This window comes from Melanaphis sacchari, unplaced genomic scaffold, assembly GCF_002803265.2.
Source record: "Melanaphis sacchari strain LSU unplaced genomic scaffold, SCAv2.0 Contig45_pilon_pilon, whole genome shotgun sequence".
In the NCBI taxonomy this organism is placed as follows: domain Eukaryota; kingdom Metazoa; phylum Arthropoda; class Insecta; order Hemiptera; family Aphididae; genus Melanaphis; species Melanaphis sacchari.
The window spans coordinates 1,756,176-1,781,736 of record NW_020271303.1 but is presented as its reverse complement, the minus strand read 5'-3'; the positions used below and the strand labels follow the sequence as shown (position 1 = coordinate 1,781,736).

Here is a 25,561-nt window from a genome sequence, read left to right as displayed (position 1 = left end):
TATAAATAAGTACTCGTGTTTGCCCATTTATATTTTATTATAAATACGCAAATTATTTAATGAAAAAATTATTAATAAATAAACTAATATTATACGTATTATCGACTATTAAGCTATTCTTTTTTTATATTTTATAGTAAAAAAGTATATTGTTATATTGCATCAAATTTTCAAACATCAAATGATGAAATATATATATCATTTAAATTATGCCGCATCTTTATCGCATAAATATTTTGTAAAAATTATAAGTTTTATTATCGTCTACAATTAGACAGTTATTTATTTGTGAGTTATAACAAAAACAAAATCAACTTCATAAAAAACTGGTTTTGCACCTTCAAAAAGTACCAACTATTCAATTTTCTATTAAACCCCACCTGCAAAGCTTAAAAATGAAACATTGTTTCTATTGTATAAATACACTTCATTGTAAATTAATGCATTCATCACTGTGCTTAGAATCTAAAAAATGAACATAAAAAATTATAGTTACGCTATTGAAATAGGTACACCATAATTACATGCCAAACCCTAATATGAGGTATTTCAAAAGAAATTAATAGGCAAATGATGAATAAAAAAAAAAAAAATTAATTACTTAATTAAAGCATAAGATACAGATTTAGTATAGTCGTAACTCGTAATATATTATTACATAATATTATGTAGAATTTGTAAAAATACTAACAAACGAAGACTTCAATGCGTTTCTTTTAACGCTCATGATAGAATTGCCCGACATTACTTAGTATATCAACTTCTGACTTATACTTATTACTGGTAAAAATTGATACAAGTACTCGATTACTATTTATTATTTATTCATGGTTGACCATGCCTTTAAATTCGGTAGGCGGTATGACATCGGAACTTTCCCAGTGAACCAGGGCCAGTAGCGAATAATTTGCTGTTCATATAAATAACAATTAGATGCATTCTTTTTTATGGCTGTAAAAAATAAATAGAATAATATTGATGTTCAAGACATAATTAAATAAAAGATCGTGCTCATTTTTTTTTTTAATTTACATAATATTATATTCCGTTTTTGTTAATGTTACGGTTATTCTACAAAATAAAAAAATAAAAATTTATTTTTCAGAGATAAAAAACCGTTGTCGCTACTCACATATTAGGTACTTAACATACTCTAAGTTCGGAACTACTTATTTAAAGTATCGACTGATATAATATTAATAATATTATGATTGAATAACTGTGCATGCGCACGGATGGATAATGGACTCTGAATTTTGTTCAAGTCTCAAGTGCGTTTGTGCGTAAACAGTATCTATGACTTCAGGAATCCACGTCCTCATTCGAATCCGCGGATCGTTTCGACTGTCAGAAACCAATCCGAAAACTGGTCTAATGACGTGTTGAAACTAACGTCTGAAAGTTGAATTTGCGCTTCTTCTATATTATAACAACATAACTTACTGTATAAGTGTTGTGGAACGTCAAAACTACTGCGCATGCTCCAGCTAGATATATTACGATAATTGGAATGCAAGTTGAAACAAGGACGTGGAATCACGGTTTAAGCCGTTTAGGGTGTATCTTAAATTCTAATAAAGTAATAACCATCTTAACCCGTGCACGGAACACCAGCTATATTATAGTACAGTACAGACAGTATTGACTATACTCGGTCATCAGTATAGTATCATTAAAATAGTCGGTACTGAATACTAATGGTACTGGTTTTCACATACGATAACTTTACTACGTTATATATTTAGGTTGGTCACGCTAGCTGTTCAGACGGTTATTTTTCAAAACTAACAGTTCGGTTATCTCGGGTAGTATATGATTTTGATTTATTCATTCACCATTGTTTACGTTGTAATTAATTTCAGTATTTTAAATTTTGAGTATTTAGAAATTTTACAATTTTGTATTAGTGCGACCAATCTCATACATAAATTTTAGTTATTAGTTACTAGTTAGGGATATCATCTTAACTCGTTAAACATTTGTTCAAGTTTAATAATTTACCTTGTGAGTTGTTTTTATCAATTTTTCAAACTTGCTTATATTTTTGTTTACTCTTTTTATTGACTACGGTTTTAACGTCAATAATGAATAATTAACTTCGTTGTCTATGTTATACACTTTCCAAACCTCAGGATATACTAATTATAATAACAAACAAGTAAGTAAATCATAGAATCGTTATTAGAATATTAAGGCTACAGTCATCTAAAAAACATACACTATAATATTTTATTAAATGTATTGTACTCTATGAGAAAATATTTTATTTATATTATCTCATTTAATTTAAAATACTTATCAAAAAAATATTCATAGAATTTAAACTATTAACAATACCTAATTGGATATTAAAATGAAAATCCACTACCTATTCAGTTCATGTTAAAGATCAAACTATTCAAAATCTATAGCATACAATTTATTGATAATTAATGGGAATTTTTTAATTATAAGTATAAGATATACCTGATTTATAGCTAACTAAATACTCGTCAAATATTTATTTATAAGTTAACTCATGCACTACCTAGCTACATAATTATTTATGCCTTTAAAATAAGTTTTAATCTAAAATTTAAAAAAAACAAATTGAATTGTAATTTCAAACCAATTTTAAGGTTATTATATTTAATCTGTAACAATCAAATCATTGCATTTAAAACTCAATGAAAATACTTAAACTAATCAGTTCAAAGAAATACACTAAATTTATATTGAATCTTTAAAAGCGTAAATGTATATTTTTTGAGTATTTACTCCTTACAGTCCTATTAGAAAACAACAATAAACATTCTATTATACAATTTATGAATTTGATTTAAGAATATGATTTTTCAAATTAAAATGCAAATGATAAACTTTAGAATCCCAGAAACCAAAAAGCTATTGGTTATAAATTTAAATATTTAGGACATAAGTATATCTAAAAAATTCTATCTATTAAATTAATAACTAATTTATTTTTGTAGTTCTCTATATTTATTTTATAAAAGTACCTACTAGCTACTATTTAAAATAATATTTTAGTGTTATAAAGTTATGAAAATTGATTGTATCATACTACCATATCTTCTTTAAGAATAATAAAGATTGATATACTGCTAAAATCATCCACATTAAATATATGTACGGTTTGACTGTAAACTTGAAATAAAAATTACTCTATTTTTTGATTGTAGGTAATTATTATTGGTAAAATTTATTAAAACTTAAGTGGATATATCTTAAGCATTCAAAGCATTTTATATCAATATTCTGCAATATAAGTATATATTGTGAATACTAATATATTTATTATTTATCTACTTAATGTAGGTATAACTGAATAAAATATAAAATAAATTGGATTTTATTGAGAAATTTAACTTTATATTATTAAAGTATGGGACTTATTTAAGTTTTATTAAAAATGCAGTGTGCCAATAAAATTAAATAATCCTTAATGTACTAACCTACTCATATGTTTGACATTTTTTTTTTTTTACGTCATAAATATTATACAACCTGTTAACTAATTTTACAATATTATTCCAAATAAAAATGAATAATATGATTAATTATTTATGTATTATACTTTTAATTTATTATTATTAGGTATTTTGACCTACTTTTTATGATATTTTATTGAATTCTACCACAATTTTGTTTTAAAAATAAAATTATACCTAACCTAACATTTGATTAAGAATACTCACATAAAAATTATCTTTATATTCTACTCATATTATTCTCATATACTTTGGTGCATGTTTACTGAAAAAAAATTTTATTGTAGATAATACACCTATTGATATTTTCCTCTTCGTTAGGTTAGGTACATGTCAGTGTTATTTTTGGCTCTGTTAAATTTTTCAACAATTTATAATTTTTCTATAGTCTTCAGATTACTGAGTGTACAATATGCATGATTTATAAACACAATTTATATTGTATTTAAAAACAATTTTGTTGAATACTTTTATATTATATTCTTTCTACTGTTTAGTTACAAATGGGAAAAATACTATTTAACATAATAGAATAAATTACAATATAAATTATCTTTACACGATTCATCTATAATAGATATATTTTTAATAATTAGTTCATACTAAAATATATTTAAGAACAATAAATATTATTCATAATACACATTTATAATGAAGAAAGTTAAAAATTAAAATGATTTTATTATAGCATTAAAACAGCTGTAGATCCACAGATGCTTATATTTGCAATGGTAAATAATATTATTCAAATCACCAGTTAGAAACTGAGTAGGTATTCATAGATTTCAAACTTTTTTTAATGTAATTATAAAACCATTCTATAAATTAAACTACTCTTAAGCTGGATTTAAAATGATACGTTTCGAAGTGGGCGTAAACCATTACTTGGTTTAATAGTTGTTGATTGAATTCCAGATAAATATTTTTCAATTTCTTTATCAGCTTTATAAATTAATTCTAAAGTTGGTAGTGTAACCATTGTTGTTGTCGTATAAATTATGTCTGGAATGCTTGTGTATGTTTTTTTTGTAATAGTTAAAGATGGTCCATTTTGTATTGTTTCAAATTCATCAGGATATTCTTTAGGATATGTAATTTTTTTAATAACTGAACGAAGAGAGTCTTGGATTGGTAATAATTTTTTTTCAATAATAAAAGGAGTAGTTGAAGTTGGCTCTAATTGAGAGTGAAATAGTTCATCATTTAGTTTTGAAGAATTAGTACAACTACTATTTACACATGAAGTAGTATTTTTTGTTTCTAATTTCAGAAAACTAGTATTATTGTACGTTTCAGTTGATTTATTTGTATTAATAGATATATTTTCTGGATCATATTTTATGTTTTCTGAAATATTATTTTTCATATTTTCAATATTTGAATTTATTAATGATTGATTGAATAGTTCATTTTGAAGATATTCAGTGGTTATTTCTTTCATATTTTTTATGGTTGGTAAAAATGTGGTTGTATAAGTATTTTTTTTTATTTGTGTACTATCTGAATTTGAATCAAAATAAATTTGATGTGTTTGTGTTTTATCACCAAAGTTTGGTCCAAACATATCTGTGGTATCTTCTAAATCTGTAAATGTATTTTCTATGTTTATTTCATCCTCAATAGTTTTTTGAAGTGTGTCTATAACTATTTTTTGAGGTGTACCAATTGTTGATTTATCGGGTGGTCTTGGTGTAGTTGCTTCTCTTGACTCTTCATAATCCATCTCAGTTGTAATATCTATTTCAGAAGTTATAGTAGAAAGTTCAATAAATGGTTTTTCTGTATCTAACACTAAATCATTTGGATTAAAAATTTCAATCTGTGTACTACTTGTTCTAGGTACTGAATTAATAATTTCTTCAGTAACTGGTTCCTCCGTCAATCCTATAATAGTTTCAGTACCATTTTGGTCTGTTATTATCACTGAATTATCAATATCTGTCGTAGTATCAAATAATTCTTCAAATTGAGGTATAATTTCTGAAGTTTTATTGTTTGTTATAAAATTAGTATCAGTGGTTTCTCCATCTGTTGTAAAATTATCAATTTCAAAACCTAAAAATGAAGTTTTTAAACTTTCATTGATATCACCCACTGTTACTAAATTATCAATTTTGATATTTGTTTCATCAAAAGTAATATTTTTATCTAATACTGAGTTTACTGTCGAAGCATTTAATTCTTCAAAAAAAGGCAATGATGTGTTTATATCCTTAATTATTTTTTCAGGGTCATAAAATGTTATCGGTATTGTTGTCAAAAAGTTTGGAACTGTAGTCAGTTCTTGATTTTGACTTTTTGCTGTATCTCTTTTCCAAATAACATCCTCACTAAAATTATGTTCTGTAGTATGTGACCAGTTATCAATTTTTCTACCATATGATTTTTTAGAAGTCATTGATTCTTTTTCTTTTTGTTCTAAAAAAAATATCTCATTAAATATGTTTTTATTAAATAGTATATTCATACCTATATACCTATTGAAGTTGATGAGCAATTATCATATTTAGGACAACAATCTCCTGGTAAATAATATCCTTGACAATCACTTCTAGTATAACATACAATAGAAGTGCATACTATTTCTCCACCATTGCAAAAACACACTCTACAAGCAGATTCGTCAAATTTATTAATTTTTTCTCCATTATTATACTGTTTACCTTTATGTTCACAATCTATTTAACAAAACAAATATGTTTTGTTATTCTAATATTATAAAATTTTAATTTTAATATTAAGTGTCAACAAAATCATTAAGTACCGCATTTGTACTTTGGACAGCATTTATTTGGCAATTGAATTGTAATGCAACCAGTATTTATTGGACATTTCATCATTGAACATACAACATTTGGTGGATGGCAAATACATTCCTCACATGGACCTGCACCTGGTGTATAATCACCTTCTCCATATTTTGAACCATTGACTATACAACTAGAGTCTACTAATTTTTTATTATACTCTTTTTCATGTGCAAAATGTTCGTTTCTAATATTTTCTTGGTTTGAATATGACATATTTAATGGAACTGAAATGATAATTACATTTTAATTAGAAATAAAAATATTAAACTAGTATTTAAATTTCTTTTTCTTTATTCTTATTATATCATTTATTTATCTTGTATAATAATTATCAATATAAACATACAATTACCAAACAGTTGCACTAAAACAGTCAGTCAATAAAAATTGCTAGGTATATTAAGATGTGTATTTCATTATAATATTTTTATATATAATTTTTTTTAAGACTATTAGAAAACAATTTAAATATTATATAATACTTTAGTAATAACTTTTATTTTTGTGTAGTTGAATACAGAAGATTTGACAATTCTTTAGGCAATTTTTCATTGTATACCCATTATAATTTAGACATACTATTAAAATTAGAGTTTGAAAAGGAATATCAGCTCAAGTTTAAAACAACTACACAACCATATTTTTATTATACATTTACATAAATAAGATTAATTTAAAAAAAAATAAATAATAATTATAAGTATCATTACAATTAAAAAATTTATAACTCTCTTTTACCTCCAAATACCACAGTATTTAATGTCAAAAAAATACTTGAAATAATAACTATACATTTCCATCTTGAATTAATTAATTTATGTCTCATGATGATCCTATAAAAAGAACAAAGAAAAATATCAAGTTTTATTTCTTAGTTATTGGAAAGTATAAAAAAATTAGTATACATGAAGTCAATATACAGAATGTTTTTCAATGACCTGACAATTGCAATAAGTTTTGTTTTATTAAACATTTTTAATTTTTTATTAACATTTAAAAAAAATCAAGATAGCCATTTTGTAAATCTGATTTTTAAACAAAATTTTGTGTCAAAAACTTTTACAAAGGTTAAGTCAAAAACTTTCAATTAATTTTAAAGTTTGCCTAAATTCAAATTTATTTCTTGTTTATCAGTGTATAGTGATTATTGATTATCCAAAAGGTCTATTTTAAATCATTTAAAATTATGCAAACTTCTAAAAATTGTGAAAAATAAACGGCTGAGCATTTTTAATTTTTTTTTTTTTTGTGAACACGTTTTAAAAATGAGATCAACAACATGGCAATTTTTATTTTTTAAATATCAAATTAAAAATTTTTTAATTTTTTGATTTTATTTCAGAATTTAAAAAAAAATCAAAAAATTAATGTAGCGCAGATAACAATTGATAATTTAAAAATAAAAAAGTTGAAAATGTTCAATAAAACAAAAATTTTACAATTGTCAGTTCACCATGAAACACCCTGTTAAAATATTAAAATGTTATTAAGATTAAATAAATCCTAGTTCATTAGTATACATAATAAAGATCTAATAAGTAATAACTTTTTAACGATATTAACTCAAATTAAAATAATGTTAATTGGTTTTATTAAATTGTTTATGAAAAAAATACCTAGTCTATTTTCTAACATTTCAATATTTTAAGATAATAACACTTATTATCTCAAAAACCCAATTCAACTCATTATAATAATTTTACTGTGTATAAAATATAAATTATACATAATCCATCAATTCATAAAATAAAGTACCTATTTACTTTTTAATTTTAAATATTAATAGGTAATAGTGTTTGGCTAATTAAATTAAATAGACAATTTGGATTTTTCTGTAATATTTAATAATTATAATATATTATTATTATTATTATAAATACATTTTTTTAAATTCCTATTCTCCATTTACGTTTAAAAACAACCTAGTATTTGTCTGCAGTGTACAAGTTACATATAACTGTTTTCCTTACTTAATTGACCATTACTCATTCATACTCTCAAAAACAGAGCAATATCACACCCATGTGTAAAAGTTGGCTATCCTAGTTGCTTTTAAACATGAATGAAGTATATATACAAAAAAAAAATTTATATGTATTGGTTCTTATTGAAATATCGATATAGCTGTATCAATAACAAATAACATTATAACAATATGTAACGCTACACAGAAATTTGTTGTCTCTGTCTTACAAGTCAGATATAGTAACATAGACAATTTACATTCAGCAAATTAGGTTTAGCTTCATTAGTTTAAAAATTAGAGTGAATCAATCTATAATGGAACTTGATGGTAAGAACATTTTTTGTGTTTTTATATGAGTATTTTTACAGTAATTCAATTTTTAGTGAATTTTATGTATGTAAAATATAGTAAATTAAAAATACTCATAACTCACTTAAAAAATTGAATTATCGTAAAAACCAACATTCAAACACAAAAAAATATTATTACCATCAAGTTTCATAATAGGAAAATTCACTCTAATTTTTAAATTAACAAACTTAAACCTAATCTACTGAACGTAAATTTGTCATGTTACGTACACATTTGTAAGACAGAGACATCAAATATCTGTGCAGCGTCCTCTTAAACAATATTAATTGATACCTACTCATCAGTTTCTTGTTTTTTTTTTTTTATCACTTGATCACCAGTCATTTTGATTATTGCTATACATTAAACAAAGTGTGTTTTTAATTCAAAATTAAAATTGTACATCAACAAATTAGATTTATGCAGTATACATGTCTGATTGTAACTTAGTTTAAGCAATAAAATAAATACATTTTAAAATATTTTTCAAATTTTTATTTTATTTTTCATAATTTTTTAACAGATATTTGTTATTATTACTAATCTGAATATATTTTACAGTAAAAATTAGTCATACATGATAATTAAGTGAAAATACTAAATAGTTTCTTTGTATCTGCTACCTATATTATAATAGTATTTATAATATTTTATCTTTTTATCATCATTCATCATAATATTGTATATTACATTCTGGCAGTTTTGTTTTTAGATGATCAATTACTGCTTCTGGTTCAATTAAAAACTGTAAATTTTTTAATTCCAAATATTTTAATGCCCTGAAAATTTAAGTTATTAAGTAATATATATTTTAAAAAATAAATTTATTTATTTTTACTGAAGTTGTTCCAATGACATTATTCCTTGGTCAGAAACATTTATACATCCATTAATTTTCAAATTTGTCAAACAATCTTTTAAGATATTAAGTTTATTTAATGCTTCATTATCAATTGTGTGGCATCCAACTAATTCAACTTTAGAAATATTTTTACAGTTTTCTATAAAATTAACATTTAAACGTCATTAATATAACAGCCAAAATTAGATTTTGTATTGTTACTGAGAAACCTACCAAAATAACTAAATCCTATATGTGAAATTGAGGCTTCTTTTCCAGCATAAACTTGTTCAATTAGAAATTGTCCGAGGTTACACGATGTTATATTAGGTAAGCAATTGTAATGGCTGACAAATTCTTTACAACCTTTCCATCTGACTTGTGCACCATTTTTCATAAGCCACTCAGCACATGCCAAGTTAGGGCCAATTTCCTTGATACGATCTTCATCCAAACTTTTTTTACAAAATGATAATTATAATATAACTAAAATGCTTTTTCCTTGTCGTTTTATTTAAAATAAAGGCACTTGCCGGTTAAATGTATCATCAACCCATTGCCATAAGCAAAGTTTATTCATTCCAATAGTATTTTTTTTAAAAAAATGAGATTTTAAAGTTTTTAACATCGTCTATAACTGAATCGCACAATAAAATGGTTATTCTAAGATATTTAAAAGTCATAAACAAACTTGAAATCATGAAGTATGTTGACTGTTGAGTTTATGCATTTGATTATTTGATTATTATATATAATAATATAAAATACACCATAGATAATATTCTATAACATTATACAGATAAACATCAGTGTGACCAATGGATATTCCAACAAATTTAAAATGAATACTAAGTAGTTATGATATAAAAAAATGATATTTTCATGAAATTACTGTATATTAAGGAAATAACTAACAATTTCAATCAATGCACATTTATGCATATTTTGGGATTTTGAGGCTTTTTATAATTTTAATAAATATTTTTCGTGAATCAAAGTCAAAGTAAAAAATAAAACAAGAATCCGCAGTCCTGTATAGTTGTTGATATCTATAGTATTTCGTTACATGGTCTACTGTAGTAATGGATGTGTTTATTTTGAATTCAATAATAAATCATTGTATACGATAAACGATTCTGAAAAATAAATATTTCTACGTTCTTATAATGATACTTTATTATTTTAATTGCTATTCAGTATTAGAATAGTTGCTTATTTTTCTGTTAATAATACGGAATTGGTAAAAATTTCAAAATTAGTTTTTCTGATTATTTTAAAAATGAATTATCTATTTTATCTGATTTTTACCAAAAACAACTTGTGAAAGTTGTAGATTGAAGCATTTTCCGTTATAAAAAGGGTGAGTGCTATCACTCAAATCAAAAACAAAACACATCATTGTAACATCAATACATTCATAACTCCGTTCAAGATATACAATTATTTCAGTTATTTATATAATAAAAAATCATCTGTAATACATAATATTGTGATTTATTGAGTTCACGTTCTTTAAAATTGGGACAGAATTATAGTTTTTAGTTTAACAGTCATGACTCATTAGATAGTAATAATATAAATTTGAACGCTTTGTATCTCAAAAAAAAAAAAAAAAATCGTTCCTTCTAAATGTATAGTATTATTTTTCCGTTACTTTTTTTTTCTCATAATATATGTTTCAAATTTTAAACTATATAACCATTTAGGTATCTACAGCTTTAGATTGTCCGTAACACGTATAATATAGTCCTATGTAGTTTTTAAAAGTGTAAAAAATGTAGACTAATAATTACGTGAGTGTTAAAATATCGTTTTCATAACCAAAATTACGGGCATATAATTATTTATTTGTTTAATAATAAATAATGAAAATCCGCTACAAATTTATTTTCTTATTGTTAACATAATAATAATTATAATAAGTATTTATACACGTAGAGACTAAAGTTTACCGTAAAAATAAATAGATAACATTTTAATTGAAATCACAAATTAATTAGGTAAGTAGTACGTAAAAGTTTGTTAAAAAAGTTAGAAACTTATATAATTTTTATCAGAAAAATTATAACAAATATTAACTATGACAATATTTTTGTGATGTTAATAATAATTTAAAGATGAACTAAAATTTTGTTCAAATACTATAAAATAAGTATTACATTTTCCTACAATATACCTACAGAAATATTCCTACTGATTAAGAGTTACGGATAATAGCTAGTAGGTATTCAACATGTGCCTACGACTTAACATTGTATTCACAAAATGTGTTTAGATTCATTATAACTGGCTTAATTCTGTTGAAAACTATCAAGTTCAAGGCCCCGAAAGAGCAGTGATTTATTTTGTGTATAGATGCAAGAGGGTCATTCTACTGTTGCTATTAACCTATTAGTTACGGTGTGTACGGTTTTACACCTGACGTGATATTTCTGTTTTTTTTTTTTTTATTATTTATATATATAGATATTTGTCATTGTTTTGGAGTGATTTGCAGTCAAATACTACGTGCTCCAAAATAAAAGTATTCCAACAATTAGGTATTATTCCAATTTTATAATATCTTGTCCTGATTTTCCTTATTTTATTACATATAATAAAATAATATGTACTAGTTTTAAATTTCCATAGCTCTAAATCGCTCTCTGTAATATGCATATTTAGTAATTGATTATATTCTTTAACCATTTATAACTATTATAATGTGACAATAATATAGACATAATAAAAACATAACAAAACTGTAAAAAATAATTAGCATAAGATAAATACGGATATATTATTGTATGGTTACAATATAAATCGTTTTGGTGAAATATTGAATAATACTCTTAATAATTTCTTATTATACTATGAATACTATGATAGTGTATTTGTGTACGTATGCAATGTACATTCCGTGAATTGTTATTGTTAAATTATAACAACATTACATAATAATATTTAAAAATATTAATTTAATTAAGTATTAATGTTGGTAGTAGAATATTATATTAATTTGACACTTTTACAATTATACTATCAAATAATATGGCTATTAAGTGGGAATTGGGAGGTAAACCGTGATAATTCTTTGTTAAAATACGTTATTTTGTTATTTGTAAGAAAAAAATATGTTTAACATTTAAATAAAATTAAGCAATAGATAGGTGTACATATTTAATGTCAAATTTATGAACCTCCTTCATTATTATGCTTGTGAATAAAATCGTTTATTAGTTTATTACCATTATTAAAATAAGTATGACTTATTATAATATTTAAAAAAAAATTACAAATAGACATATTACTATACTTAGTTTCATTGACTAAAGTATTCAATAATATCCACTGTTATAACTTCGGTATGTATTGTTTTTTTGTTTAATATTATTATTTTTACATCATGTAGACTCTAGACAACAATAAATTAATTGTAATTAGTTAATCAAATATTTAACTACTACGATAAGTTAATTTAACTATGTTTTTATAGTTTATAAATAAAAATACTATTTAAATTAATGTACATTATATTGTTAATTTTACGGTATGTTCCTGTTTATCTTTATTGAAAATAGAGATAAATAGTATTTATAATACATAACTAATAACGTTACAATATATGTATATCTACATAAAAATGTATAACTTAAAATATTTTACAAAATGTTAAGTTTTAATAATTAACATTTAAACTATATTCAGTTTTTTTGTTGTGAAAAAAAATTATATACTTATAATAATATAAGAGTTGAATTAGGTGTACTGTAGAAAAATATTATTTGACTAATGTAAAAAAAAAATCCAAGACTAAATATTTTTAATATAAAAATACCAATATTTTTGTATAATATAATAATTAAAACAATTTTTACTCACATGTTTGATAGATGATCTTAACTTATTCAATATTCGGTTAAAATATGAATTAGTTGTATTGGTCTCCTGTTACTGAATAACGATCTGAGGATCTATCTACCTAATGTTGTCGAACAATAAAAAAAAACGAATCGATTCAAATCTAGAGCCTTCAGACTGAAAAGCAAATCACGCATGCGCAATTTTATACTCGGGGAAAAAACGATTTATTTAGTATAACAAAAACATTATTGACATTTACTAATAAAAATCTTTTGATAGTTAATTTTATTTTTTATCAATTTAATAATATTTTAGCACTCATCTTATATTTGTGTTATCGATAACAAATTTAAAATAATATTACTACAATAAGTACTAAATTTTAAAATATAATAATTTGTACTTACTTTACATTTACTTCGACATTTATAGAACATATTGTTATGTATAACTTCTTAAATTCTTGTATTTAAAAAGTAAAAATCGAAACTTAACATTCTGCTAAATGCAATATTTTCGCTCATTCATAATTAGCCAAACAATAAAGATAGTTTTAGATTAAAATTAGCACAATTCCATTGAAAATTTTTATATCATGATAAATAGTTATTATTTTTAAAATAAAATAAAAACTACAAAAAAATTGTCTTATTAAAATAAATATTCTAAACAAACTATAGTGGAACTTATCAGTGTACCTTAGAAATTGTCTCATTTCGAGGGTTGTTCTGTTTAGACACATTCAAACAATATTATCGATCATCATTTCGGTGCTACTATGTGCCTTGCACGAGCTTTAAACTTGTATCCTAGTATGAAACAGCAAAATATAGCATGTCATTTGTATTACTCTTTTACGCATTTCATTTCTTGGTTCTGTATATTATTAAAAAATAGTAAAGTATTTAGACAACCAACACTGAAGTTTTTAATTATTTATATTTAAAATTGATCTAATTAATCGTTTAAAAAAATTACTTTTTAAAATTAATTATTTCTATAAAATTTAATAGAAATCATTTTTTTTTATTATTATTCATAGGTTTACCTTATTTTTATTTTCAAGATAAATATTAGTATTTAAATATCTGTATATTTTACATATTTTTCTATGTTCTTAATAAAAATAAAACTAAATCAACAAATATTTTATGTTTTTGTTATACTTAAAAATTGTTCTAAAAAAATGTAAGCTTGATTATTAAGTATTAGATAATAAGTCAGCTATAAATATATATTATTATATTTTATAATATTAAATTGTTTTAACAAAAAGAATGGAGTGATGGTAAAATAATTTTATCTACACAAGAATGTTATATATTAATTTCAATCCTTTATACCTAGGTACTTAAATAATTACAGATAGTAAATTATTTGTTCTATTATGGCGTATCAAGATTTAAAATTTTTTTCCCCGTATCAGAGTTTAAAAAAAAACAGCTTACATATCAAATTTATTGTGTTATCAATTAGTCATTTTAGAAATAAAACACGATTTCAAGATGATGAATGTTATTAATAAAAATATATAATCTAACGGTGCAACTCGTTTGCGCACAATCTACATTTTTTACCTAGATATCGATGACTCGTTTGCGCACAACGAAATCAGTCGTTTACCTGTAACGGACGACTCGTTTGCGCACAACATAAACACTGAGTAACATATATTTTATATTTTTAAATTTGGACTTACCTAAAGTAATTGAATTATCGGTAAAAATTATCAGTACAAATTACCAGCATATCAATAATCAATATATATCGATTTAAAATAATCGTCGTGTATTAGGAAAGCATAATACTTTTAAACAGTCGTTCGCCAGAAAGCTGTACTATAACAACTGACTATATTGACTATGGATATCGAAATTTGTGATGTTTTTGAAACGCGTCGAGGAAAAAAATGTTTAAACATAGAAAATTATAAATTTAGAGAATTCCGAACTTTAAAATCTGGTGATAAAAATTTTAGGTGTACAAATAAAAATTGTTCCGTAAGTGCTGTAGTTAGGTTAGTTAATGAATCATATAAAATTTTAAAAATTACAAACACGCATACCCATGACGAGTACGACGACCGAACAATTCATCGAGAAGTAGTAAGAAGCAATTTGAAACGTAGAGCCGAAGAGGATTTACATATTAAACCAAATAAACTAATACGCCGGGAATTGAAAAACAACGAAAAATCTGAACATCTTCAATATAGCGATATGAAATTAATTCGAAGATCCATGTATGAAAAACGAAAAAAATCCTTTCCAAACATACCGAGATCTTTAGAAGATGCTAAAAAACAATTAGTTGATGATCAGCATAATATTACTTACAAAGGTAATAAATTTTGTTTCGTTAGTGATGATGAAAATATATTTATATTTACATGTAAACAAAATTTGGAATTGCTACAAAGTGCAGAACACGTTTTTGGGGATGGGACATTTTCATTCGCTCCGAAATATTTTGTTCAACTTTATACTATTCACGTATTTACAAACAATTTTTATGTTCCTGTGGCATTTTGTTTTTTAAGTAACAAACATACTGATACTTACATCAGTATGTGGAAAACATTACAAAATATATGTATTCAAATTACTGGTAATATAATAAATTTAAGCAATTTTCATGTCGACTTTGAAAAATCTGCGCATAATGCAGTATTGCAAATTTTCCCTAAATGCAAAATCATGTGTTGTAACTTTCATTTAGGGCAAAATTGGTTTAGGCATATTCAACAACATAAATTATTATCGAGCGAGTACTTAAACAACGACTCAGAAGTTGGAAAATGGATGAAATGTTTTTTTGGATTAAGTTATTTACCCCCTGACGAAGTTTCCGATGGATTTTGTGATCTTATGTCAATAGCACCAAGTACTACGTCTAATATTTCTATATTTTCCGATTATATTTTAGAAAATTACATAACATCGGACAGCAATTTCCCTCCAACATTATGGGCTTGTGAACCTACTAATAATCCTAAGACTACTAATGGTGCCGAGAGTTATCACAAACAATATAATAGTCAGTTTTACACTGCTCATCCGCACATACATCAAGTAATCGACGTCATTATTGGAATTCAAAGTGACACTGATTTAAAAATTAATTCGATAAACAATAAAATCATGAATTTCAAAAGAAAAGAGACAATTAATAAGGAGATACAATTGGAAAACATTTGGAATGAATATAAAAATAATATTATTAATCGTTTAACTTATATGAAGAAAATCGGACTTAAATGTCACCATTCTAAATTAGTATAATTTTATAACTAATAGACTACTATTATTACTTATTAAACCTACAATGCATGTTTTTTAATATATTTTAATTTTTGTAATATTAAAATCATATTTATAATAGATATATCTGAAGGTACTTACATATGTGCTATAATTATAAAACAAAAAAAAATTAAATATTCATGTAATTTTATTTTTATTGTGTAAATTAATAACGTAAAGTAACTTTTATTTTTGTACTTTTTTATTTAATTCAATATATAAATTTTAAATTAATAATTGACAATATTGTTTACGCGTATAATCATTGACGTTATTATTACTTTTATCTGTATTATATTATTGTATATATATCTTATTCTCGCCGATATCTGGTCGATCGATGTTAAATAATATAATAAATACTTAGAAATTCAAAATAATTAAATCTTAATTTATAAATTAATTTTTTTTATATACAATATGTATATATATATTATTATTTTATACAGTCTATTAATTAATTATAATTAAGCAAAATAAGGTAAATGTGCGCAAACGAGTTGTACCTTTATTATTTAAACCTAAAATATGTGTGCGCAAACGAGTTGTGATTTTGTGCGCAAACATGTTGTAAAAAAGGTAAATGTGCGCAAACGAGTCGCACCCATAATCTAAATATTGTTATTTTAATAACTTATTGTTCATGGTTTTAACGGCAAAGAAAAATATATTTAAACACTTTAAGAGTTGTTTATTAAGGTAGAATTATTAAATCTTAGTGCGTTTCTAGTATGCACGTATTGCGTTCTAAATTGAGCAACAATCAAAACTTATAATTGAAAACTATTGAAATACCATTCTCGTAAAAAAAAAATTGTAATGCTTAGAATGACGTTACAAATAAGTTTATTATTTCTGCCTATCACTACGCGTATCTACCTAACAAATCAAAACTACGTTCCACATACTTCCGAACTATTGCTACAGTTCTATGTATGTCGAATTTATGTGTGTGAAGTATTATAAAGTTATTAAAAACTATAAATATCATATGCTTTGTCTATCAAATATTTACTTTCAATATTTTAAGTTAGTGCAAAGTACCTATATTATTTTTCTAAATAACTGGTTTAAATATTCTAAAATAAATAATAACAATGAAATAAATCATTTTGCTATTAGGTCATTCAATTTTTATGTTGTATAATAACGGTTATTGTGTAATTTTATACAATTTAGAACAAGTTATGATTTTATTGTTCAGGATTTTTAAAGTGTGAATATAACAAGTATACGTATTTAAATCAAGACTACAGGGACTTCATATAATTACATTAAAACATATTTTTAATTATTTCAAACTATAATTAAGTTGATAATACTTTAATCTACGTTAAAGAAGTTCCTACCTTTCCTATAGGCAGGGTTTAGGGACTCATCCTCCCTAATTTCAGGAAAGTTAAAATGTATGATTTAATAAAGTAAAAGTGGTTAATGTTTGTAAATTACTTATTATATAAATATGAAAATATACAAACTTACCCTCCGCCACCACCGAGAAAAAAAATTTGTGTGCGAACCTGTGTGGCCCTATTGCTACTAAGTTTCTTAATACGTCGCTGCATTCAACCGTATTATTTTCTTTAAAATACTATTTTATAAAATAATAAAATAAATTTTTTAAACTTATTTTTATTTTTTTCAATTATTATCAATGTTATGTAAAATTAAATAAACCCATATATGTAATGATATTCAAAAAGACTTAAGAAAATGTCATACCCATTTGTGTTGTCTCCGTCTTACACACGTACGACGTAGACAAAATGTGTTTACGCAGTTTGAGTAAAACTCGCTCAATTTTGATTCTAGAGTAAATATACCTATTATAAAATTAAAAGATGAAAATATTTTGGAGGGCAAAACGCTGAAATTTTTTTAAAAAATTTAAATTTTGAAAAGTTAAAGGTTATTTAAAAATTTTGAAATTTTTGCTGATTCTAAAGGTTTATAATGAACGTTATATTGGGAATAATAAAAAAAAAACTTAGCGCCTCACCTTCCCAAATATTGTCATCTTTTAATTTTATAATAGGTATATTTACTCTAGAATCAAAATTGAGCGAGTTCTACTCAAACTACGTAAACACATTTTGTCTATGTCGTACGTGTTGTAAGATGGAGACAACACATGTGGGTATGACGTCTTCTTAAGATTTACAGTTACAGTTATTATTTATTTTTAATTCTGTTTAAATAAATTTTATTTAAAATAGTAGACATTCTTGCATCTTGGAACTACTTTTTTTTCTTATCCAAGCCCTGTGTAATGTATTTTATATTATTATGCACTTAAAACAATAACGGATTAAATATTTTATTATCAATGTCTGAAAACCTAATACAAATAAAATATCTCGTGAGACCTATACTCTATTATTAGTTTTTACCCACTTACTTATCGTAATCCATATTTTTGTATCATTTATATTTTGCGATAACTCGGTAAAATAATTCCCAGCTTATAATGATAGGCACTTGATTTAGTATCATCGGTCATAACTAATACATCTATTTGAAAAATGTTCAACAGCTACTTAAAATAATACTTTTTATACTTATAAAAAATTTTATTTTCAGAAACTGTTCTTTTTCATTCAAAAACAATGGATCGATTATCATTAGCCATGAAATACGATGAACATTTCAGACACGTGTTGGCTTTATTGGACACAACAGTGGAAAGAGGTACATAATTTATACAAACGTGTATTTACATTTTAACAATTTTTCTTGTACAAATTTAAAAATATATCTAACTAAACTATAAGTGAAAAGTGATCGCATACTGTCTTACATATTAATTTTAATCATTGAGATAAAAATACCACTAGGACTTGGAAGTATTTATTTCACTAAAGATTTGTTTTCAATATAAATTTGTCTATCACCCAGTATGTGTATATAAATATAATTATTTTAATGTATCAACATTTTCATAGACTATAAAGCCAAAATTATATCATTGGAAGTACTCAGTGTACAATTTAAAGACCATGGAAATGACAAAGAAATAATGAAGAAAAAACTTCAAGAAATGCGTATTGAATGTGAACGTCTAATGCATAATCTTAAAAGTTCCAATCGATTATTAGATGAAGCTAATAAAGAAAAAAGGCATGCTGAAGTTGAACGAGATAATATGGTAAAATATTATGGTTAATTGCCTTTTTTGAATAATGTAATGTTTATTTTTATAAAAACTTTAATTAGGCCCAGAAACTTGATAATTTCTATAGGCTATTTAATAGCGCTAATAATTCCAACATAAATCGATCTAGCTCCCCGGTATTTCAATGTGAAGCAGAAAGGTTTGATCAAATACCACGTCAAGATACAACTGGTAAAATAATATTAATAATCATAATTTACAATTACTTCATGTTAAATTGTATATTCTAGAGTCTGTATTGTCGGATATCAGTTACTCAAGAGTAGAAGATAGTTTGGATTCCGATAAGAATTTTGAAGACGCTGTGGATCGCTGGGAGCCTGAAGTATTTGGTACTGTAAAAAGAAAACGAACATCAGGTCCTCCAAACCCCAATGAAATGAGAAAGGAAATTGAGGTAAAATTTATTTGCTATTTAATTTACTAAATTAAATATTTACAAGTAATATATTTGGTTTATAGACTACTACTACGACAGCTTCAACTCAAATTGTTGCAACTACTACTGTTACAATGCAACCATTCACAAGGAACATCAGTGCAAAATCTATAATTGAAACCAAACCATCTAACCTTTTTCCAATACCCAGTGCACCACCTATATCTGGTAAGATATCTATAACAATTAACAAACAGTTACATTCATTAAAAATAAAAATTATTAATTAATATTAAATTTAATTACTTTAGACTCTTTAGATTCATTTGATTCTGATCCATACGGTAATGAAAATAATCAAAATATACCCAACACAATACATTCAAGTTCAGCACTTAATAAATTAAACAATAGAGCTCATAATTTTACTCAAAAAAGTGTAATCATTCCAGAAATATGTGGTCCGTGTGGAAAAAAGTAATTTGTATTTTATTATTAATTTATCTAAAAAATATTCTCAATTCTGTTTACTAAAAAGAGGAAAATATGTTATAGAGTTAAATTCAATCGTGTTGTGGTGAAATGCTTAGATTGCAAAGCAACAGCGCATTTGGAACACAAAGATAAAATTCCTTTACCATGCATTCCTGTAAAGAGTACACCAAGCAAAAATGGCGTAAGTTATAATAAAACATAATTGTATAGTTATTATTAATTATCTTTAATTCAGTGTGTAACAATTAAACATTGTTAAAAATATTTGTTTGATAAGAATTTAATTCATGTTAACTCTTGAAAAAATTTATTTTAAATATTTAAATCAGTGGTGACATGAATATACTAAAACTATAACAATACGTGTTACATATTTTAGTATTTTGTATACCAATATTAGCTCATAATCACGCTATGTAATATATTTTTAAATATTTTATTTATGTGAATACTAATAATAGGGACGAATAGCTGATTATTCACCAATGGTTAATGGCCGCCCAATGATACCTGCATTGGTCATCCACTGTGTGAACGAAATTGAACAAAGAGGATTTGATACTGTTGGACTGTACAGAATACCTGGCTCTGAGAAAGACGTGAAAGCACTAAAAGAAAAATTCCGTAAAGGAGTACCTAATTTGTCTGATGTTGATATACACGTCGTGTGTGGTTGCTTAAAAGATTTCTTGAGGACTCTTGATGATCCATTAATTCCCCACTACGATTGGAAAACTTTTACGGATGCTGTCAGAAATTCAAAAGATGAAACTGAACACAGATTATACCAAGCCATATCATTATTACCACCGCCTAATCGTAACACGCTTGCTTACATAATGTTGCATTTACAAAAGTATGACATTTTGTGTTAAATTCAAGTATAATTTTTATGTATACACTTTATTTAATCTAAATTATTTAGAGTTGCTGCAACACCTGATTGTAAAATGCCTGTCGGAAATTTAGCTCGAGTATTTGGTCCAACAATTGTTGGTTATTCAAGTGAAGTTTCTGAAAACCTATATTTTGATTGTGAATTGAGTAATAAGGTAAGAATAGAACACTGAATGTATAATATTTTATAATACTCATTACTTTAATAAATATAAATATATTTTATATCTATAGGTTGTCGAAGAAATGCTGAAACTGTCACCTGACTATTGGTCAAATTTCTTAAACAATTTAGTACCTTTGCGTGCACAAAATACACCTGTAAAACGCACTTCTTCCCGTCCATTACAACCCACTCATACTCCAATTACAAAAAACAATAGAATTTTTGGTTCCAGGTGAGATATTTATTTAAATTGTTCAAAATAAAATTTTATTTTATTAAAAAAATATAATTTATAATTATAGCACAAAAAGACGGTATTTAGAATCTCCACGATCAGTCAAGGCTGCTAGGATTAAACAACTTGAATCAAAAAAAAAATAATTCTTCAGTGATCTTTGAAAATTGTTTTGATTTTCATCTTCTGTTGAATCTAATTTAAGTATAATACAAACATTAGATTAAGTTATCACAATACTTATGTATTTATCATTTTTTTTAATTACATTAACAAATCAATAATTATAATGTGATTTTTCAAACAAAACTAATAATGCTGATGAATGTTTATCAGGTGTTTTTTTTTTTTTTTTTTTTTTTTTTTTTATTTTTTTTAGGATTTTTATTCAAAATGTACTAACGAACACATTTTTACATTACTGTTTTATAATTTTCAATCATCATTGTTTTTAATTTTTTTGTAATCTGTGATTTTCTTTTTTACTTTAATTTTAATTTATGTACCTACGAACAAAATATATTTTATTGCTTATAATTTATATAAAAAACCCCAACAAAATATTATATATTAAGTTTACAATAAGTAATAAACAATATATACGTATGTTTAAATTAACTTTAATTTTTAGTTATTTTTATATGTATACTAACAAAATAAATAAACATACAATATTAAATTTAATATGTTTTATTTTTTTTTATAAGAAGACATCACACCCGCATGTGTTGTCTCCGTCTTACTGTAAGACTTTTATATACATATAAATACAACATAGCAAATTTTTGTTGAGTAGTATCCATTCTATGTTGTTAGTTTTAACATTAGAGTAAATTTACCCATTTTCAAACTTTAAGGTAAGCATTTTATCTAGGCAATGACATTGGCTTTTATTAATATTATAATTTTAAAGTGAGTTATGAGCGTTTAAAAGTTTATATTTTATATAGCTATAATTCAATTTAAAATTAAAATATCAATAAAATCCTATGTCATTGCCTAGATAAAATTCTTTAAGTTTGATAATATGTAAATTTACTCTAATGTTAAGCTAACTAACGACATAAAATGGATACTACTGAACGAAAATTTGCTATGTTGTATGTATATAAAACACAGATAATGTATGCAGATACGGCATCCTCTTAAGTATTAATGATCTTATTTCTTATTATTTGAATTCTGGGTCACTGATTTAAAAATATTTAAATTTATGTGGTTTATAGATTTATAAGTATATACATAAATAAATTCATTAAATATTTAAAAATTAAAAGAATTATCTTTGTTTATTAAAATATTAACGGGAAACTTTAAAATAGAATTTTTGTAATAAAAGATTAGCTAAATAGCAAGGAGTTTCTCGTTTTAAGATTGTTTATTCTAATATTAATTAGGGATAATATTTGTTGGACAGTCAATATGATACCAGTTTACATTTGTGTAAATATTTTAACAATGAAACTAAGTAACATTTATGAAGTATATGAATACTGAATTGAAAAGAAATAAATTGTAAAAAATTATTTCGTATTGAATCTAACATATTATTTTACTTTAATACATTATTTAACCAGACTAAAGGGTAGTATTAAGGGTTGGAACAAACTAGAAGCAATAAAGCATTTTCAGAGGAATAGGATCTAAAAAAAACTACAAGTATGTTTAATAAAATCTGAATTAAAGTTGTAGGAGTATTAAAAAGAAAATATTCTATGATTTTGGAAAGATTAATTGATAAGTTAATATGTCACATGGTTAGATGATGAAAATGGCATCGGAGTGAAATGATGTAATGTGTGAAGTGAATAAATTTAACATTTAACTTAAACCGTTCAAGTACTTAGTAAGTAGGTACAAGAGAATGATTTTTTTTAGTAATTTTCATCAAAAGTATTTTATGAAACAGATGTCATTAGATTAAATGGTTGATTAAATAAAACAATTGTAAGGCCTTTCATGTAATATGGAGGAAAGATAGAATAAAAAATTAATTAGTTATGGGTAGTGTAGGAGTGGCATCAATTATAAATAAAATTAAAGAAAATAATTTGAGATGGTTTGGTCATGTTATAGAAGGAGGTGATTCAGAAGTAGTGAGAGTAGCTATGGAAATTAATATAGAACTATAAAAGAGAAGAGAGAAAAAGACCGAAAAATGATTGACCTACCTACTAATAAATGTTCTCAGTCACGCAGGTCTTATTTCCATCCTAAATGCAGGGCTGTCATTTCAGGTTATTTTTTAGGTGTGCGGGGTTTCAAGCAGGCCATTTTTAAATTTCACAAACCATATAAAAATATATATATATATATATATATATATACGTATATGTACGCATTATCCTACTTTTAATTATTATTTCCATACATCTCATGGACCGAATCAATGAATACCAATATTGATAAATGTCAATATGAAAATTAAAATACAATTTAAGAAGATTTAATTTTGAACATTATTTCAGCAGGGCGTAGGCCAATTGGCATATTAATTTAAAAGTAAAGGGTACAGCCGCACACCCTGATCCCCCCCCAAATTACGCCCCTGCCTAAACGTAATATGCAAAATGCATTTTGTTCCTCAATGCTCAATTATTGATCAGAATTTTGTACGTTATAATTATTGTACCTATATTGTTCCCAAATAATATACAGTTTATTCACAAAAAACCCAATGTACTTACATCTACTCGGTGTAGGTACTTCATGTACACAAAATAAAATAAATGACTCCTAGAGTCAATCCTAAGCCAAATAGGTCTAAGACATAAAATATGATTATTATAAAATAGATTAGTATTATTAAAACACTATAAACATATATTTCATTTTTATTTTATTAATTGTGTCATCATAATCAATGTTCTTACTTATTACTATGTTAAATCTTGTTCTATAGCACTACAATACATCTCTGAAAAACATCGTCTGCAATGCAAACTACACGGACGCGCACTTAAAATCCCCGGAACTCACTAGTTATGTTGTTTATTGAAATATTTTGACTTTCGAGTGTTTCTCGGGAAATTTCTAGTTATTTATGCCGATTTAGGATTTATTTCGTATAATATATTTTTGTCTAATGTGTCTAATTGAAGTTTTATAATTATATACCATACCTATTATAAGACATAAAACACAGTGTCAAAACTCAAAAAGTAGAACATTGAAAATTAACCATGGTATAAAAATAAACCATAGAAAATGTGTGTAAATAATAATTAATAAATAATAATATAAATGGCACCTATGCAAATTGTAGATTTTTAAATACTCGTAAATTGCTTCAAAATTATAATATACAAATGAAGCCATTATTAAATAGGTACTTATATTCTTGACTTTAACGACTGATAATTGGTCAACTCACAACACTTAACATTAAAAATAACAGAGCAAAATAGATTCTTATGGACGTATAACTTTCCGTGTGATGCGTATGTTAGACGGAGACGAAATATGCGGATAAGGTGTCCTTTAAGTGTTTGTACAAAACAATATAAGAAATTAAAAATTAAATTTTAAATACGCGTCACAGTGGTGGATTTCGGAGTTTAGGACAATCTCGCAAGTAGAACGTTTCATATTTATTTTTAATACGCCGAACATTAAA

The 25,561-nt window shown here is 24.7% G+C and overlaps 4 protein-coding genes across 5 annotated transcripts; 2 read left to right on the top strand and 2 right to left on the bottom strand.

Moving 5' to 3' along the window:
• The first annotated feature begins 1,907 nt into the window (after positions 1 to 1,907).
• Positions 1,908 to 22,150, top strand: LOC112598143 (rac GTPase-activating protein 1-like). The gene is made up of 12 exons (XM_025344510.1): positions 1,908 to 2,158; positions 19,182 to 19,289; positions 19,544 to 19,746; positions 19,815 to 19,944; positions 20,004 to 20,170; positions 20,236 to 20,380; positions 20,464 to 20,629; positions 20,708 to 20,828; positions 21,109 to 21,503; positions 21,573 to 21,699; positions 21,779 to 21,942; positions 22,013 to 22,150. The coding sequence occupies exons 2-12, from the start codon at positions 19,208 to 19,210 to the stop codon at positions 22,089 to 22,091; spliced, it is 1,779 nt and encodes a 592-aa protein (XP_025200295.1). The 5' UTR covers positions 1,908 to 2,158; positions 19,182 to 19,207; the 3' UTR covers positions 22,092 to 22,150.
• Positions 4,138 to 13,866, bottom strand: LOC112598142. 2 transcript variants are annotated; one of them, XM_025344509.1, is made up of 6 exons: positions 13,707 to 13,866; positions 13,318 to 13,417; positions 7,037 to 7,131; positions 6,253 to 6,522; positions 5,966 to 6,166; positions 4,336 to 5,906 (listed from the first exon to the last, which is right to left on the bottom strand). In XM_025344509.1, coding segments are annotated over exons 2-6 (2,139 nt in total). In that variant the 5' UTR covers positions 13,320 to 13,417; positions 13,707 to 13,866. The 2 variants fall into 2 exon arrangements, with proteins under 2 accessions (XP_025200293.1, XP_025200294.1); XM_025344508.1 differs by lacking the exons at positions 13,318 to 13,417; positions 13,707 to 13,866 and adding an exon at positions 8,914 to 9,035 and having other exon boundaries at positions 4,138 to 5,906.
• Positions 9,167 to 10,171, bottom strand: LOC112598146 (ATP synthase subunit s, mitochondrial-like). The gene is made up of 4 exons (XM_025344515.1): positions 9,990 to 10,171; positions 9,691 to 9,911; positions 9,454 to 9,616; positions 9,167 to 9,394 (listed from the first exon to the last, which is right to left on the bottom strand). Exons 1-4 carry the CDS (start codon positions 10,082 to 10,084, stop codon positions 9,280 to 9,282), a joined length of 594 nt encoding a protein of 197 aa, XP_025200300.1. The 5' UTR covers positions 10,085 to 10,171; the 3' UTR covers positions 9,167 to 9,279.
• LOC112598145 lies at positions 14,846 to 16,623 on the top strand. Its single transcript, XM_025344514.1, has one exon. The coding sequence runs from the start codon at positions 15,162 to 15,164 to the stop codon at positions 16,578 to 16,580; it is 1,419 nt and encodes a 472-aa protein (XP_025200299.1). The 5' UTR covers positions 14,846 to 15,161; the 3' UTR covers positions 16,581 to 16,623.
• Positions 22,151 to 25,561: the final 3,411 nt, after the last annotated feature.

Coding starts and splice junctions, on each gene's coding strand:
- LOC112598142 (XM_025344508.1), bottom strand. CDS start 8,960: ATGACTGGTGATCAAGTGATAAAAAAAAAAAAACAAGAAACTGATGA. Junction 7,132..8,913: donor AAAAAACAAGAAACTGATGA/GTAGGTATCAAT, acceptor TTCTTTTTATAG/GATCATCATGAGACATAAAT. Junction 6,523..7,036: donor AAATACTGTGGTATTTGGAG/GTAAAAGAGAGT, acceptor TTATCATTTCAG/TTCCATTAAATATGTCATAT.
- LOC112598146 (XM_025344515.1), bottom strand. CDS start 10,084: ATGTTAAAAACTTTAAAATCTCATTTTTTTAAAAAAAATACTATTGGA. Junction 9,617..9,690: donor TATAGGATTTAGTTATTTTG/GTAGGTTTCTCA, acceptor TTAATTTTATAG/AAAACTGTAAAAATATTTCT. Junction 9,395..9,453: donor ATGTCATTGGAACAACTTCA/GTAAAAATAAAT, acceptor TTAAATTTTCAG/GGCATTAAAATATTTGGAAT.
- LOC112598145 (XM_025344514.1), top strand. CDS start 15,162: ATGGATATCGAAATTTGTGATGTTTTTGAAACGCGTCGAGGAAAAAAA.
- LOC112598143 (XM_025344510.1), top strand. CDS start 19,208: ATGGATCGATTATCATTAGCCATGAAATACGATGAACATTTCAGACAC. Junction 20,171..20,235: donor AAATGAGAAAGGAAATTGAG/GTAAAATTTATT, acceptor TTTGGTTTATAG/ACTACTACTACGACAGCTTC. Junction 20,829..21,108: donor GTACACCAAGCAAAAATGGC/GTAAGTTATAAT, acceptor TACTAATAATAG/GGACGAATAGCTGATTATTC.